Source organism: Danio rerio, chromosome 21, assembly GCF_049306965.1.
Source record: "Danio rerio strain Tuebingen ecotype United States chromosome 21, GRCz12tu, whole genome shotgun sequence".
Lineage (NCBI taxonomy): Eukaryota > Metazoa > Chordata > Actinopteri > Cypriniformes > Danionidae > Danio > Danio rerio.
Window position 1 is genome coordinate 33,206,922 of NC_133196.1, and position 18,915 is coordinate 33,225,836.

The following is an 18,915-nucleotide window of genomic DNA, read 5'->3' on the forward strand; positions in this document are numbered from 1 at the left end:
TGTGAGTAAGCGTATGTTTCCCAGTGATGGGTAGCAGCTGAAAGAGCATCTGCTGCGTAAAACATTTGCTGGATAAGTTGGCGGTTCATTCAGCTGTGGCGAACCCTTATTAATAAAGGCACTAAGCCGAAAAGGAAATGATTGAGTGAATGAATTCTTGACGTTTACTTTTTCGGACGGGGCGTGGTTATGACACGAGTTAAAGGGCGTGGCCGTCGAATTCCATCATCATTTCTGTAGGCAACGACAGCAAACTGAAGAAGCAGAGTTCATCCTTTTGCTTAAACTATAGTCTTTTCGTTTTGTTTGCATGGTTTTCGTTTTTTCTGACTTTAATTCATTATTATCTTATTTATTATGCATTTTTAAAATACTCCACTTAGTTTTTTTTTCTTATATGGAAATGGGAATGTACTACACAACCTGTGCTTGTATTTAGTAAGAGTCTCAGTAACATGTTGACACAGCGATCTGACTTAACTTTCGCCATTATATAAACTTTTCAAGAGCGCGTGCCTTATAAACTGTAATCCTTCAACAATGCTCAATGGATAAGCTGTGATACATAAGAACACTCATGTGCTACAAACTGTAAAAAAGTAGGTCAGTGCGTTTATGATCCGGGTGTTTACCTTATTACTATTTTTATTTTATTTTTCTTTTTTCTTTAAGTCGTCATGCAGAAAGAGCATCTGTTCAAAGTTCTGGTCATCGGAGACCTCGGAGTTGGAAAAACGTCAATAATCAAACGATACGTTCATCAGATATTCTCTCAACACTATCGCGCGACTATAGGAGTGGATTTTGCTCTGAAAGTGCTTCACTGGGACAGTCAGACGGTGGTCCGGCTTCAGTTATGGGACATAGCAGGTATGTCATTCAGTATATGTCTTTTTTTTTATCCAAATTGTGTGTATTTTCTTACAAGTTGCTGAATTTAGGAGATCTACATTACTGGTGTTATTTTTGCTGGCCAAAAGGTATTGAAGTATTAAATATCTCTATAAGGGAACAGTTATTATTTTGAGGGTAATTCTAATATGATAATAATATTTATGCTACACTGAAAAAAATTATTTAAAGATGATTCCTTGGATTTACTCAATCTTTTTACGTTAAGTGGTTGTAAACAATTTATTTGTGTTGAATTTAAACAAACAAATTAAGTTGAAGTTTGTTCAATTTAATTTGTTTGTTTAAATTCAACACAAATAAATTGTTTGCAACAGTTCTGCATGCAACACTTTTTTCAGTGTATTGCCTGAAAGTTCTTCTCTCTAATTTCCCTTGAGTGAATGTGAAGGAATGTCTTGAGTTAATCTCAGCTGGTCTCATACTCGTGCTAAAGTCACATGAGAGCTTCAGACCATAAACACACACACACACACTCACTCAGACAGAAACACAAACACACACACAGACAAAAATGAACGCACTAATACTTAAATTAATCTTGCACTATTTACTTATTGAACCTTTCTATTCTTGAGGTGAACTATTAATCTTTTTACTTTAATCAACAGAAAAAACAATGTCCTTGTTAGCATGTTGCATTTACTTAAAATAATACCAATATAGGATGCAAAATGACATGCAATTATCTCTAAACCTAATCTGGATCAAGTAAATAGTTAATTAATCTTTTAACCGCCGAACCAAGAAAAAAAAATTGAATTGCATTTCTTAACTCCCAATGTCGCTAGTTAACACACTCAATGCATTTTTTGCAACACATCCCATAATTTCTGGAATATCAAACTCTACCAAATGGTTGATATGTCGGTTTATGGTAAAAGTACTGGAATTAATACAAATAATATGATCATGTACTAAATATACTATACATATATATAGTATACTGTATACTAAATGATCTTTATTTATTGTAGTATGGCATAAAATATTTCAGATTCTCAATTAAAATGTTTTCTTGTTTCTTTACAATAAAACCAAAATCAAGGTGTAGTAGTGCAACAGGATTATGTTTGTTTGATTTTTTGTAAACCAACAATGCTGTGTGTGTAAGCCATTATTAAAACATTCAGTCATTCTTTACATGACTTTAACAGTTGTAATTCATTTATTCGTTCATTTTCTTTTCAGTTTAGTCCCTTTATTAAACAGGAGTTCGCCACAGCAGAGTGAACCACCCACTTATTCAGCATATATTTTACACAGCGGGTGCCCTTCCAGCTGCAACCCAACACTGGGAAACACCCATACACTCTTGCATTCACACATACATTACGGCCAACTTAGTAAGGCGATCGTGCTACCCACTGTGCCACAGTGACGCCCAGTCATTATTTAAAACAGTCAAAATATGGTCAACCAGCGGGCAGTCAAAGGGTTAATACTACTCAGTACATAAATGTGTAGTTACACTACAACAAGGACACTACTCACGCTTCCCTTGTTCTGTCTTGTGGTAAACACCAAACAAGATATTTTGAGGGATGTTGCAAAGCAATTAACCTCCAGAGTATTTGTTACTCCTACTTCGATGTCCATGGCTATTTGTTTCCAACATTCTTCAAAATATTTTCTTTTGCACAAGAAAGAACAAGTTTAGAAACACTTGAGTGTTTCTAGGCATGGGGCGATTTTTTGCCAACGCGTTTCCTACAGTATATGTAAGAATTTTTATTTAAATTTATTTAGTTGTTTTTTTAGGACAACAGAATCTCCAACAGGAACTATATACCAAGATTCTGTTTTAAATTGTAATGAAATCTGTGTTTTTGAAACTAATGAAGGCAGCAGAAGTCAAGGATTCATTGAATTATTTAACCTGACATTTTTCCTGTTACAAAATATTTTAAATGTTTCTCAAAATAAAATATATTGTGTTCAAAGGGGAGAAAAGAAGTTTTAATTTTTACCCGGACACTTAAAAAGAATATATTTTAGAGCAGTAATCAAAATACTGTGAAACCGTGATATTTTTATCCAAGGCTACACTATTAGAAACGTATACTGGCCCATGACTAGGGCCAGAGGGAATCTGTGGACATTTGTTGCTATTTCTGCACAGAATTTTGGTAAAAATCTGCAGATTTATGTGGAAGGATTTTGGGAGTATCATAACTAAATGTATGAAATAAAAAGTAATACCTTTTAAAATTGTATTTAGTTTTTACAATGCAAATCCAATTAGATCCACTTTATTTGGTAAACAAAGCAAGCCTCTCATTTAATATCTCTACTAAAAGATAGAAAATATTACTTTACAAACTATATTGTAAATAAATCATATAAATATGTTCATATTAGTCAATAATATTACTGAAATTAAATTAAAAACTGAATAAATATGAATTTACACACATTTACCCAAGTAAATAAACAGAATCAACAATAGCCTAAAAATCTGCAGAAATCTGCGAATTCTGCGCGCACAGATTCCGTGTGGGCCTACCCATGACTACTTGAGTGTGAGTAAATGATGAGGACGTTTTCAGTTTTTGCGTGAACTGCCTCTTTAACAGCACAGACTAACTACATTGTTGGAAACAAGTGGTATTTGTTTAGTTTTCAATTAAGAATGAAAAGCAGAGGTGTCTTCAATCACCCTGAAAGGGTTTGTTTTGTAGTAACAGCCATCTGGATTCTGAAACGAAACTGATGAAAATTTTTGATTTGAGACAAAATATTTTATTTCACAAAAAAAGAAGTTGCTAGCAAGTGACAAATTCAAACTAAACAAAACATTTCATGAAAATGGTACTGCTACACCACTGATTATGCTGTGTTTTACCACATAACTCATTAGGGGGACAAAAGACATTTGAAATTCAGCTGAAATTACCTTGATTTAACCTGTTTTTTATCTTATAATCCGTTGTATATTGAGAGATTACAATACTGTTACTTGTAATGTTCTCTGCTTTAATTTTAAGTATAATCAAAAACTATAACAGATAATAAGGAAGAAGTTAAACTACGTTCAAATTTGCATATCACTTGCCCGGATGAGCCTGTGTTGTCAGTTTTTGATCATTTATTATCATCAGGGATGGCTTGATTGACCAATCATTATCATGCACTCCAGAAAACATTTTCAGCAATGAATAATATCAATCAGAATCCATCCAGTTTAAAAAAATAGCATTTAAAGTGGCAGACAACAAAATTACAGCATGCGTTAATTATAAAAAGAACAGTATTGTGCATTGGTGTGGGTGCTAATATAAATATTTACATACAGTAGATGGTAATGTAGCTCACATAAAGCTTTAACACTCGAGGGTTAAAACATGTTGCTATTTATAAATTCTATTCATATCTAAATGATGTTTAACCTTCAGCTTTCCGTCCCACATTCGTCACAGGACAGGAGCGCTATGGGAACATGACGCGGGTTTACTATCGGGAGGCCGTGGGAGCCCTCATAGTGTTTGACGTGACCCGATCCTCCACGTTTGACGCAGTGCTGAAATGGAAAGACGACCTCGACTTGAAAGTCTCCCTCAATAACGGCAAGCCTGTCCCAGCTGTCCTTCTAGCCAACAAATCTGACCAATCACGCGAAGGCCTGTGTTCCCAGATCCCAAAGCTTGATACCTTCTGCAAAGAGAATGGATTTGTGGGCTGGTTTGAGACCTCTGCAAAGGTGAGCCGGTTATTTTGTGACCTTGAGTATCATGTTGTTGTTTTTTTGGAGAAATTAGAATTTTGTGGGTGCTGAATGTGTTCAGCATGATAGATTAGTTCTGCTCTGTTTTCACATGTTGAAGTTAGAATTATTAGCCCTCCTGTGAATTTCTGTTTCAAATATTTCCCAAATGAGGATTTCTTTTTACAGTATTTCCTATAATATTTTTGCTTCTGGAGAAAGTCTTATTTATTTTATTTTGACTTGAATAATTTTTTTTTAAACCATGTTGCAACACAGGCTCATTCTGAAAACGTAGCCCTATATACATTTCTGGAGATCACAAATTATGTAGCCAGAGGAACGTATGGCTGCATTTTGTCTTTAAGAGGAACAATACAGGGCGGTGCAACGCTGTTCCTTTTCACGCTTACCAGCTGACCACTTTTCTCCGTACGGCTTTTCCACTGTTACCAGTTTGACTTATCTCATACGTCGGCAAACTTGTGACGCGGAGTAAAGTTGAGCAAAGAACGGTTTCAGAAAGCAGATAAGACAAAAACTTAAAATACACAAGTTAATAACAGAGTGAGAATGTGGTAAAATCTGAAAACATGGTAAAAATCAGGCTGCCGCAAGGGCTTTTTTTTCTCGATTGCTTTTGAAAACACTGTTGGTTTCAGTTTAGGGAAGTGGGTGGGCGCTGGTCAATCGGCACTTTTTAAAACACTATTGGTTGAATTTAGTGAAGGGGATGAATGCATGTGGGGATCGGTCAGTTGGTCAGCGGCCCATACCTGTCAACCCTACCCCTACAATTCTATCCTGCTATCATCCTGTAAAGGTATTTTCCTGTTTTTCTCGCATATTTTCAATCTTTCTATGAAAGATGGCAAAAAACATTAAAGAGCCGATCCCATACCGCCAAACACCAGGGGACACACCTTGCTCTTAAAAATGTGAACCTGTTTTGTGCTTTCATTTTATTTAGGCATGAAAATAAATAGACACTTTAAAATAAATAAACAAAAAACAGCAGGGTTTCCTTCCTTTTCATTACAGGCGCCGTCCCCCCTCCTATGCAATTCTCAAAACAATTAGTTGTAGTGCAGTGTAGTCATGTAGAGGTGTGTGATTGTCAGATTCTGTATGGATTCTTTACACGGCATTTGAAGCAGAGCGAAAGTGGACACTGTTATTTGCATCCTGCTATCATACTGTAAAGGTATTTTCCTGTTTTTTTCCCATATTTTCCATCTTTCTATAAAGGATGTCAATGAACATTAATGAGCCGATCCTACCTATATGCAACCCATACATATATATAGGCATAAAAACACTTTAAAATAAATGTTAAAACAGTGGGATTTCCTTCCTTTCGATTACAGGCGCTGTCACCCCTCTTATGCAGTCCTTAAACAATCAGTTCAAGAGTTCACACTTAGCTGATGATTTACAAAGCTTATTTGGCATGCTGTCCCGGGAGAGAGCCCCGAGCTCAAGGGCTCCTTGAGCCCGGGGCTTCCTCCCGTTGGCAGAGCAAGAAGGGAGCCTGAGCTCGGTGGATCTCAGAACTCCCCTGCCGCTGTAGCTAAGGGAACGTAAGGAATTAGACAAGCTTGATTGTTAAGTATGTTGAATGTCTTTGGATGGTGGGAGGAATCCGGAGAACCCGGGGAAAACCCACGCGGACACGGGAAGGACATACAAACTCCCCACAGAAACACTCACCGGTCCTATCGAACTAGGACCGGCAGTATTCTTGCTGTGTGGTTCGCAGTGCTAACCACTGGACCGCCGTGCCGCCCAATTGCAGGTAAAGGAGGAGAATAGGGGAGGAGGGGGGTTTCTTCCAAACGAAGATAAAGTGAACTGAAAACTTAGGCTATTTATGGTGCCTTAGGGCTCATATGATTGGAAGATTAGTGATTAGCAAATGCGAGACTGGACATGATAAATCATAAGCACGTGATCCTCTCGAAATTAGTTTATGAATAAACTTCATTTAAAGTAGCAGTGCGTGACTGTCAGACGTGCTCCATAGTGATAAATACAACACAGGCTCATTCTGAAAATGTAGTCCCATGAACATCTCTGGAGAACGTAAATTATATAGCCGGATGTACGTATGGCTGCATTTGGGTTTTTTAAACGCATGCAATGGGCCAGTATGACGGCGTTCCTTTTCTCGCTCACCCCCTGCAACCAGTTTGTCCCGTCATGTACGCCGGGAGACTTGAGACACAGGGCTCTATTTTGATGGTCCATGCGCAGAGCGCAAAACGCAGGGCGCAAACGCTTTCAGGGCGTGTCAGAACGCATTTTTGCTAACTTAAGAACGGGAAAATCCGCTTTGCGCCATGGCGCATGGTCTAAAAGGGTTTAGTTAATTTTCTTAATGAGTTATAGGTGTGTTTTGAGAATAAACCAATCAATACTGCTAATAATAATAACATTATACAAAAGCAAATTGAATGAACTGAAAAACATTTGAGCGCAAATGCATTTGCTATTTAAACAGTGTGTCGCAACACCTCAAATTGACCCTTGTGCCAAGCTTAAAGTAGTAAAAGACTATTGTGCCACATTGCGCCGGGTGTATGATAGGGCCCACAGAGTAAGACACAGACGACCGTGCCACAGCAACTTCTCGTGGTTTTGCAAAATCAAAAACTGCAAAATTACATATTGTGCAAAAATACGTAAAAATATGGGACGTATTTCGCAGACTCCAGAAACGTCTATCGGACTACTTTTTTAGAATGAGCCTGTGTTTGATAAATAGATGCCGTTTCCCAAACGGATTCTGTACACGCCATTTAAAGCAGAGCGAAAGTGGACACTGTTAACCCTTATAAGCTATCTGTTTTTCCACATGCCAATGTTGACAGGTATGCTGTGGCTTTTGAGGAATTTACACAAGAAGAGAAGGTGCAAATTTGACATTTCAAAAAGCGTACACAGTGGCCTCTGGTTGATTTATGCGTGAACAGCAGGCGCGAATAGCACTCGCGAGAGAACTTTGAGATCTCAAAAAGCATACACAGCTGCCTCTGGTGGATTCGCGAAAACAGAACTCAAAAAACAAAAAAAAAAAAAACAAAGCTCCTGGGACATATTTTTGCACTCTTTATGAAAGTATATAGGGCTACGTAATCAGAATGAGCCTGGGTTGCTCTTTTAAGGTCAACATTATTATCCCCCTTAATCAGTATTTATTTTTGATATGTCTACAGAACAAACCATTGTTATACCATGACTTTCCTAATTACCCTAACTTGCCTAATTGATCTTGTTAACCTACTAAGTCTTTAAAATGCACTGTAAGCTGAGTCTTGTATCTAGTCAAATACTGTGTACTGTCATCATGGCAAAGATAAAAGAAATCAGTTATTAAAAATGAGTTATTAAAATGTATTATATTTAGAAATGTGTTGGAAAAATCATCTCTCCAATAAACAGAAATTGGGGATAAAAAATACAGGGCTAACAATTATGATTCAGTTGTATGTAGGGGGTATTGTATGTTTAGCTGTGTTTGCATTTAGCACAAATACAACAAGAATGCATTGTGCTCGTTAGCAGGAAGGCCATTGTTTATGATCTACATGCCTGCTTTAACAAATTACACAGTTATGTGTGAAAGGGGAATGATGTGCATGTGGCTGATAGGGCTGTAAAGTGGTTTCTCTACTTTATGAGTATGCTTTTTGATTTCCATATCACTCAGTTTTTATTTAGCTATCATAGTCAAAATCCTCTATTGAAGTTTTCAGCTGACTCTATACATTTTTATAACCCTAATCTGGCATAGAGTTGTGCCATACAACTGTTGCATTCATAACAGAGAATATGTCACATGATCTGAGCTGTTTAGACAGTGTTTCTTTATATGTAGACTGAACAAAAATGTGCCATATTGAATTGATGTGACAAAATGCTGATGGTAGGTATGTGTGCAGTGAATGGAGTTTCTAGTTAGATAAGTATTAGAATAATATTGGACTTTTGTTTTGTAGTAAGATTTCTTTAAAGTAAATTAATTATTTTATTCCACAAATATGCACTGATCAAAAGTGACAGTAAGAACATTTATGATCTTGCAAGACACTTTGAAATTGTTCTTTCTGGTAATAATCTTCACCAAAATGCATCACAGATTCCACAAGGATATCCTACGGTTTATTTGTTTTAGTATGAGCAACAATAATACATTTTAAGTTGAGCAATACTTCTGTAAACAGTATGTAATCTGTAAAAAAACTAAGTTGAAAATGTAAAATTTTGAGGCAACAAACTTCAGGACATTTTTGAGTTGACTCAACTTTCAATTACTTCACTTGACTCAATTTAGGTTGAGTAAACTCAAAAATGTCCTGACATTTGTTGCCTTAAAATTTAAATTTAACTTTTTTACACTGTAGTTCAAAATAACTGATTTATTCGATATTTTCCACAATGACAGTACATGATATTTTACTAGCTAATTTGCAATTATTCAGCTTAAAGTGTATTTTTAATGGTTTACTAGGACAGTTAACTTAATTTGAAAAGTAATTGGACAACAGTGGTTTGTTGTGTAGCCAACTAAAAAAAATTATTTATATACATATATATATATATATGTTTTTATTCAAGCCAAACTAAGTGAAGTTTATTTATAAATTAATTTCAAGAGGATCGCGTGCTTATGATTGCTAGCGTCTGGATCCGCATTATCCAATTCCAATGCACCTATCAGACGATTCCTAAGCTACTACAAATACCCTGGGTTACGTACCACTGCTACCTTCGTTTTGAAGTATCTCCCCTTCCACCCCTACTCCTCCTTCTTCCTAGATGGGTGACACGGTGGCCCAGTGCTTGGATTGTTGCCTCACAGCAAGAACGTCTCTGGTTCCAGGCTTTACCAAACCAGCAGACATTTCAGTGCGGAGTTTGCACTTTCTCCCCTTGCTCACATGGGTTCCCTGGTTTCCTCCCACCATCCAAAAACATGCAACAACATGACTAATTCAAATCGTCACCATAGACATGCTCCTAGTAACTAGTTATCTCTTAAGAGCAAGCACTATCTGTTCATTTGTTAGTACAGCAGGGGAGTTCTTGAGATCTACCTGAGCTCAAACTCCCCTATCGACTTGCAATGGGAGGGAGCCCCGGGCTCGAGGATCTTATGAGCTCAGGGCTCTCTCCCGGGACAGCATGCCAAAGTAGCTTATAATTAATCATCAGCAAAGTGTGAACTCTTGAAAAGAAGAAAAGTATGATAGGAGACATTGTGAAAATTTAGCTCTGTTAAAAGTTACTTGGCAACATGGTGGCGCAGTGGGTAGCACTGTCGCCTCACAGCAAGAAGGTCGCTGGATCGAGCCTCGGCTGCTTTAGTTGACGTTTCTGTGTTGAGTTTGCATGCCCCTCCCGTGTTAGCTTGGGTTTCCTCCGAGTGCTCGAGTGCTTCCCCCACAAGTTTAAAGACATGCGCTATAGGTGAATTGGGTAAGCTTAAATTTTCAGTAGTGTATGAGTGAGAATGAGAGTTTGTGTTTCCCATTGATGTGTTGTAGCTGGAAGGGCATCCGCTGTGTAAAACATATGCCAGATAAGTTAGTGGTTCATTCCGCTGTGGCGACCTCAGATTAATATAGGGACAAAGCCGAAAAGAAAATGAATAAATGAAGAAACATTACTTATGAAAAATTTATTCATTCATTCATTCTTTTTTTTGTCGGCTTAGTCCCTTTATTAATCCGGGGTCGCCACAGCGGAATGAACCACCAACTTATCCAGCAGGTTTTTTAGTTATTTCTGGAAATGGCATTAAAGAAATAGACTGCATTTAAATTGTATGTCATTGGAAAGCTGACAATTTTCAAATCATTTTCAATTCACTTTTATGAGACTTAAAAAAACATGTACATTTCTTACTATTATATACACTCAACAGCCACTTTATTAGGCACACCTTACTAGTACCGGGTTGGACCCCCTTTTGCCTTCAGAACTGCCTAAATACTTTGTGGGCATAGATTTAACAAGATACAGGAAATATTCCTCAGAGATTTTGCTCTGAACTCATTGTCATGTTCAAGAAACCAGTCTGAGGTGATTCCCACTTTGTGTCATGGCTCGTTATTCTACTGGAAGTAGCCATCAGAAGATGGATACACTGTGGTCATTATGGGATGGACATGGTCAGCAACAATACTCAGGTAGGCTGTGGCGTTGACATGATGCTAATAGGCCCAAAGTGTGCCAAGAAAATATGCCCAAACCATTACACCACCACCAGCTTGAACCATTGAAACAAGGCAGGATGGATCCATGCTTTCATATTAACGCCAAATTCTGACCATCCGAATGTCAAAGCAGAAATCGAGACTCACCAGACCAGGCAACGCTTGTCCAATGTACTATTGTCCAATTTTGGTAAGCCTGTGCAAATTGTAGCCCCAGTTTCCTGCATCAACAAGGCATTTTCGCACACAATGGATACTTTCTCTTTTTCAGACCATTCTCTGTAAACCCTAGAGATGGTTGTGCATAAAAATCCCAGTAGATCAGCAGTTTCTGAAATTCTCAGACCTGCCCATCTGGCACTGTCAACCATGCCATGTTTAAAGTGACTTAAACACTCTTTCTCCCCCATTTTGATGCTCGGTTTGAACTGCATCAGATCATTTTGAACATGTCTACATGCCAAAATGCATTGAGTTGCTGCCATGTGACTGGTTGATTAGAAATTTGCATTAACAAGCAGTTAGACAGGTGTACCTAATGAAGTGGCCGGAGAGTTTATTTAGCGTGTGTGTGGCAATAATTAAATTTTTATGCTTTGCAATAATAATATCTGAATGACACCTTTATTCTGTTTCATTTTATGCCCGACTTAAGGAGAACTCAAACATTGAGGCGGCAGCAAAATGTCTGGTGGATCACATTTTGGCCCACGAGGAAAACATCGTCAACAACACAGACCCAGATGTGGTGGCCCTGCCCGGGTACAACAACAACACCAAAGAGCGGGTTCGATCCAGATGCATGACGTGTTCCAAGTCATGAACACAGAAAGATATAAATCACTAAGAAACAAATAACAGGTTATCATAGGTTCAAGGGGACTCAGCCATCCAATATGGCACCCAAAACATTGAGATTCATCTTCCAGAGATGAGCCATGTAACAAAATGGCGGGGACTGTGAAGAAGAACTGTGCTGATTATATGTAGCGTGAAATCTCACATAATTAGATACACTGTGCTGGCGGAGCGTTGATTTGATTCATCAGTGTTTTGTTTACAGGTGAACCGTGTTGATTTTAGCCTGGTATCAGCTATATTATGACACTAATCTAGGTTAAAATGTATTTCGTGTACAGACAGTTTGAAAGCTTGTATGAAAAGTGAACTCTGATCCAGTTTTAAGTAAGATTCAAAGCTATTAAAATGCATGGCTTGCACAGCTCCAGTATGTAGGAATGTTATTCTGCAATCTCTTGCATTAAAAATAAAATGCAGTATTTTCCCCTCCATGCTCCTAAATATGGTATTTAGCCCGTCACATGATCTAAGCTGTATACACTGTTCTTTCTTCTGTGCTATGTTGAGTTTTTCTGAAAAAGTATGCACAGTATTACACCACTAAGTGGCTTATTCCTCAAATTACACTCACTGGCCACTTTATTAGGTACCCTTAGCTGAGATCACATTCAACCCCTTCAGAACTCGTAAATTATATGTGGCACTGATCCATTCCTCAGACATTTAGGTCCATTATTGACATGATGATGTCACACAGATGCTGCAAATTTGTTGGCTGTACACACATGATGTGAATCTTTTGTTCCACGGCATGCTCTATTGAGCTGAGATCTGCTGACTGTGGAGGACATTGTGTGTCAGTGTCATGTTCATGCTTTATTGCAGACCTCAGTTGTAAGTGTGGTTATTTTGTGTTACTGCTGTTGGCTTATATCAGCTTGGGATCATTGCCCCCCAGATAACTGCTGGATATTTGGTTCTGTAAACCCTGGAGATGGTTGTGCGTGAAAATCCCAGTAGATCTGCAGTTTCTGAAACCAACATCACATTGAAAATCACTTAAATCAGTGTTTCTTAACCACGTTCCTGGAGGACCACCAGCTCTGCACATTTTCCAATTCTCCTTAATCAAACACATCTGATTCAGATCATCAGCAAAGACAGAAAGCCCTGTAATGGGTGTGACAGACAAAGGAGACATCCAAAACATGGAGTGTTTGTGTGCCTCCAGGAACATGGTTGAAAAACACTGAATTAAATCATCTTTCTTTGCAAAAATCTAACGCTCGGTTTAAAGTTCAGCAGCCTAAATGGCTGATTATATTTTTGTGTAAACAAGAAGCTACAATGTGTCTACTAATAAAGTGTCCACTGAGGGTATGCACATTATAATATTTAACACAAAACTGAGATTCTGATTCAAAATATACATATGCAGAGTGCAAAAGCCTAGAAGTGCCATCTGGATTTTTCTACTAAAATGTGCATTTTTCTCAGTCTCCGTATGTTTAGGTTCAGTAGTGTCACTTTTGTGGCTAAGAATATGTTATTTTCATTACCTTTAATGTAAAAGAACGGAAAATAAACACAGGAGGCTGAGAAAAATGCTCATTTTAGGAGCAACTTTCTTAGAGTTTTTAGCTTCTGATCTCTTCATATTCATTTGACAATAATTGTGTTTAGCAAAGATGCATTGAATGGATTAAAAGTGTCATTTGTAATCTTGTAAAACGCAGCTCCGAGCTAGAACGTTTCCATGCAACCTCTTGCATTAAAAATAAAGCATGCAGTATTTTTCCTCCATGTAAGCTCTTGAATATGTTATTGTAGCCCTGCGCAATTCGGTGGCTGTGCGATTAAAAGAAGCAAGACGCACCATTAAAGACTCTGAAATGGCCGTCTGATGCATTCTCATGTACATACAGAGGGGGTTTTAAAGCAGTGCGGAAATTCCACCTTAAGGTGCCCACCCCAGATATTCTGACACAGGCCAATCGCCCCCCTCTCCAGTCACCTGATTCTGATACTGCCATTTTGCGCGGAGCGTCCGACTGTTAACTATAGGAAATTGGAATTGTTGCTTCATCAAAGATGTCATCGACGAGATGCTGAATTTCCACGTCTAGGAGGACCTCCGCTCCATCTGGGATATCCGTCTGAATATTCCCCCTGTCCGTGGCGCATGCATTCATTCACGTTGACGCGCTGAAGGAATTTGGAAAATGATGCTCGGTATCAAATTCCGTGATGCACCGACTCCGCGCATGCAATGAATCAAGGCGAGATTTTCCGCGGCTAGAATTATCGATTTCACTCCAATCGAACCGGGTTCGCTCCGTTTTCGTCCGTTCAAGCAGCAATTACATGGTTAACCGGCAACACCGGAGGCTAGCGAGTAACACGGTGTCCCTTTTCTTTTGCGCGTGCTGAACGGTAGGCCTATTTAAATAACGATCTGTCATTATATTGCCATCGTTTCAGCGCGCGGTGATTGCCGTTATCTGAATGTCAGAGCATCCTCGCCCGTGTCCGGTTCGCATCAGGGTAGCGCTCTCCGCAAGACCGACTCAAGCCACGGAGCAGGCTCCCACACACCCCTGCAGTGAATAGATCTGTTTTGAGAGACGATTTATTGAAAATCGTAATATGTCGGGACAGTCCATCACGGACCGGATCGCCGCGGCTCAGCACAGCATGACCGGATCTGCGATCAGCAAAGCCGTGTGCAAGGCCACGACGCACGAAGTCAGCGCGCCCAAGAAGAAGCACCTTGATTGTAGGTTAAAGCAGAAAAAACGCTGCGAAATGTCACCCGTTGTGTTGTGCACTTGTCATTTAGATTCTCTCTCTCTCTGTCTGTCTCTTTCTCTCTCTCTCTGCTTGGCCGCTCGTTTGCTGGTATTTACTACCTAATTCAGATGATTACAGCAGATGACTTCTGGACTGCCATTATAGAGTTCATTTCATCAATTAACTGAAGGTCACCGTGGCACGTTCACGGTTAATGCTAATTTGAATGCGTGATTGACACGCTGACCAATTTGCATACGACAGGGAGCTCACACTCGCAGGCGTTACACATTTTTATTTATTTATTTAATTACACATTTGCTCGCAATGCATTCTGTCTAGATGATGCATTCCACAACAGAGAATCATTATAACTCAGATTATTATGTCGATCATCATTATTATAGGAAACATGCTATGTCAAGGGCATCGCATGACGAAACATAGGCTCAGATTGCTTGTGAGTGGACCCGGTATTCATGCTTTTCTTCTCTGTTGACTTCCACTGTTCTGGTCTGAGTCACTGAAGGTGACAGCAATATCAATGCAGTGATGTTTTGTAGCTTAGGTGTTTCATATGGGTTATTTTGAAGATATTTGCTACGTTGCATTTGTTAGGGCGAGACACTGCAGACAAAAACACTTTTGCTCATGAACCTGTCATTATTGACAATTTTAGCAATTTCAAAAAAATATATATATTTAGTCTAATGGGGAAAGCCACCCTGAATGCAATACAATACTTTTATTTACTGCACTCTATCTTTAAATGTCAGTGGATGTCATTTATAGTCTATTTTTAAAGGCCGTTTTTTTTTAATGACCTCCATAAGTCACTTCTGCAGCACTTACCTACACCAAATTGTGTATATTTTATGATTTATGGAGCTGATAAAATAAGATTCCTAAAATCCCCTTTGTTGAAATCTAACATGGACCAAGAATTTTAGACCATTCAATTTTTAGAATTTTTAAAGCAAAGAAGTGCATGCATTTTAGACATGGGTCGGTATAAGATTCTGATGGCATCATAACCTTGAGTAAAAATTAAACGGTTTGATGGTTTTGTGATTGTCTAAATCAAGGTTAATATTTATTTTGAGTGTAACTACTCCTTTAACTTCTAGATTATTTTAAAATGCTTTATAAACAAACAGTAATTTTTTGGTGTCATTTATTGAATCGACATTCACAATGAGATACTATTCTAAAAGTCTTCTGAAAATCAAAGCAAAACAGAATATTTTTCAAAAATGCAATTTAACTTAAACAATATTAAATTAAAGACGACCAGAATGTCTCAAAGTTTAAAAGCTATAATAAACAACATTTATGCACAACATAAATTTATCCATGAAAACATGGAGAACTTTTAAACAAATGTTGTTGTAAGGATGTAAGGAAGACTATTAAACCATACTGCTAAATAGTTAATAAATGTTAATGTTTTAAACGTTTTTTTAGATGGATTAGTTGGTTTTACTGATTGGCTACAGCTTTACATGGACAATTTTACAAAAATAAATTAAAACCTGTTTAAAAGTATTTAAGACCAACAACAGCATATTTCAGAGGCCTTAAATTGTATTTTTGAATTTTTGGACATTTTGAGACCCCGCAGACACCCTGAAAAAACGAAAAAGTTTCCCACCTTTAAACTCAATATATTTTATTTTGAGAAACATTTAAAATATTTTGAAGCAGTATGTCAGGCTGCTCTCTTGATCTTTACAATTTAAAATAGCATCTTTGCTCAACACATCAACACATATATAATCATACAAATATATATTAAAAAAAATTATAATTAGCCAACATAAACAACATTATAGAAATCGTATAATACCAAATATGTTCTTAATGTAACTGGGTGATAATTATAAGATGTTTTTACACTATTAATCTGCAGGGTCTTGCCTTATGAATAAGACTTTTGTCAAAAGAACACACTAATCTCAATAGGGTTAGCGGATTAACTGATTTTATTTATTCATTTATTTAATTAATTAATTTATCGAATGTGAGCTTTGGCAGAATTCATCTCGTATGTGTTTCGAAACATTGCACACAATTTTAGGATTCACTTTTGTATTCTGTGCAGGTCAAAAACAAGTAACATCACTATTAATAACTAAAGCGTAAAGTTGATTAATGTAGCTGGTTATCAATTGAGCTGTCAGTTAATGAGTCCGGAGCAGATGTCCTGTGGGGGACATAAAGAAAGCAGCCTGCAGATCTAATAAACTGCCAGGCTCATCCACAGTAATAAAGGTAGCAGGTGTTCGCGAAATATGTGCTAGCATTCACCGACACAGTGAATATTATCTGTTAATTAGTGAGAAATCAAGTGTAACTTTTGAGTAACTGCTATTCAAAGCAATGTCATGTCTGATAAGAGACCGGAATCATTTCGGATTGTTCTCTCACAGTGAAACTGCACATTTTATCTTAATATAATGGTAAGCCACTGAAGTAGACAACTGATAAGCATTATAATTCATTTCTAGATTAATGGAATGAAATATGTTTTGCTTTTTTGTCATTATTGACTCACTGTCACATGGTTCCAATGATAAACTCTTCTGTCCATATTATTAATCAAATCTGAAACACTTCTGTTCCTATACTGAAATATATACACTCTACAAAACATGCGTAAGAGGATACAAAAAATATCTACATACAACAAATTCTGAGGAGACATGACAGCTGAAATTACAAACTATAGCTTTTCATTTAGGCTTTTATTCACATAAACATTAATCAGTGAACATAAACAGATGCTCATCCAAACCTGCCTGACATGCAAGAATGAACTTCATTGGTTCTTGCGTATCAAGCAAGCATGGCTAAGCTTCTCTGATCAGAAGTGAATGCTGTGAACATTGTTTGGCGATCCAGTTTTATACGTGAATAAAAGCTTTTGTTTAGTCTATGTTGTTTTTGGAAATGTCTTGGGCAGTGTTTCTCAACCACGTTCCTCTATGACCACCAGCACTGCATATTTACAATGTCTCCTTAAACATACACAACTGATTCAGCTCATCAGCCTATTAGCAGGGAATGAAAGACCTGTAATGGTTGTGACAGACAAAGGAGAGATCTAAAACATGCAGTGTTGGTAGTCCCCCAGGAATGTGGTTGAGAAACACTAGTCTTGGATGAAGAGACTTTCAGTGGAGAGACATAAATCTCTCAGATTTGATTAAAGATATCTTTATTTGAACAGTCTTTTTTAATGGATTTGGAACAACGTAAGGGTGAGTAAACAATTTCCAAATGGGGAATAGATTCTCATTTAGATTTTATACCCACCATGCAGCCTGAAATATGCGAATGCCTTAACAAAAACAACATTTTATTTTAAAACCCTTTGCTTTTAACTGTGTAAGTCCTTCCTAACTGCTCATATCTTTCTGGAAAGACAGATGTTCTAACAGGGAGGCCAGGATTTGCACAGAAGTGAATCTCTGGCTCTCTGTCAACTTTCTGAATAATAATTGTAAGAAATGCTTAAAGTGGTTCAGGTCTGGGTTTTGTGCAGGCCATTTACAAAATCATTATGTTATGGATTTCACACTAATAAACCCCTAAATTTCTTAATGACCCATATACATTTGATAACATAATCTGTTGTTTTTTTAGGAGCACAAACCACTTAAATATTCACAGTTTCTCTGGGTTATGACATGTAGTTATGTGTTTAAGTATTCTGTAAACTACTGCGTTTCTCCATTTCTTTCAAATTTATGATGAAAATGCAGTCATGTAAAGCATTGTTTTTTTGACGTAACTAAAATATGCCATGTTTTTAGATAGTTTGTATTCATTTTGTGTTGTATTCAACACAAAGCCAGGGTTTTAACTTTAGAAGAGTGAAGAACTCAATATTTGGTGAAATTACCTTTTTTTCAATCAAGTTGTGAGTTCCTTAAAAAAATAATATTAACCCAAATCACAGCTTTTGCTAAATTACCAGAGATTAGAACAGTTTGGTTATGAAAAAGCCATTTCGAAACATGTTTTTTTAAAGTTCAAAATGCTGTTGACATGTATAGTAAATTGTCCTACTTAATATTTTGTGGAAACAGGATACTTTTTTGATTCTTGGATGAATATAAGCATATATAATGTGAAAACTTTACTATTTGATCAATTAAATGCTACCTAGCTAGCGAAACTGCCAATTACTTTTCAAAAGATCTTCTTGATGAAAAACCAAGTTTGTATGTCATCCAGTAAAGTAGTCCACTAATCATCCTGCATCATGTACAGTCATCACTTTTGCTCCTGTCCACAGATCTAATGCACTGCACCAATGATGTGAACGTGAATATACCTCACTTGGCTGACACATTGTTTGAGAGGACAGCAAATCAAAGCTGGGTGGTGGTCTTTAAAGCTCTCATAACTACACACCACCTCATGATGTACGGCAATGAGGTAAGAGTAGCCAACTAAATTCTTGTTGTTCTTGTCAGTTCCTCAGTG

At 37.5% G+C, this 18,915-nt stretch overlaps 2 protein-coding genes across 5 annotated transcripts in view; both read left to right on the top strand.

The window, feature by feature from the left end:
* The first annotated feature begins 227 nt into the window (after positions 1-227).
* On the top strand, positions 228-13,436 carry rab38c (RAB38c, member of RAS oncogene family). 4 transcript variants are annotated; one of them, XM_685900.8, is made up of 4 exons: positions 228-599; positions 673-870; positions 4,332-4,612; positions 11,489-13,436. In XM_685900.8, exons 2-4 carry the CDS (start codon positions 678-680, stop codon positions 11,654-11,656), a joined length of 642 nt encoding a protein of 213 aa, XP_690992.3. In that variant the 5' UTR covers positions 228-599; positions 673-677; the 3' UTR covers positions 11,657-13,436. The 4 variants fall into 4 exon arrangements, 3 of the variants coding, with proteins under 3 accessions (XP_690992.3, XP_068072211.1, XP_005161365.1); XM_068216110.1 differs by having other exon boundaries at positions 228-438; XR_012397243.1 differs by lacking the exon at positions 11,489-13,436 and adding an exon at positions 7,356-7,673 and having other exon boundaries at positions 228-870; positions 4,332-4,882.
* A 170-nt stretch (positions 13,437-13,606) lies between these two features.
* Positions 13,607-18,915, top strand: part of wu:fj42b12 — a 37,304-nt gene continuing 31,995 nt past the window's right edge. The window contains 2 exon segments of the mRNA NM_001366697.1: positions 13,607-14,410; positions 18,725-18,867. Coding sequence (NP_001353626.1) covers positions 14,281-14,410; positions 18,725-18,867 — 273 coding nt within the window. The 5' untranslated portion in view covers positions 13,607-14,280.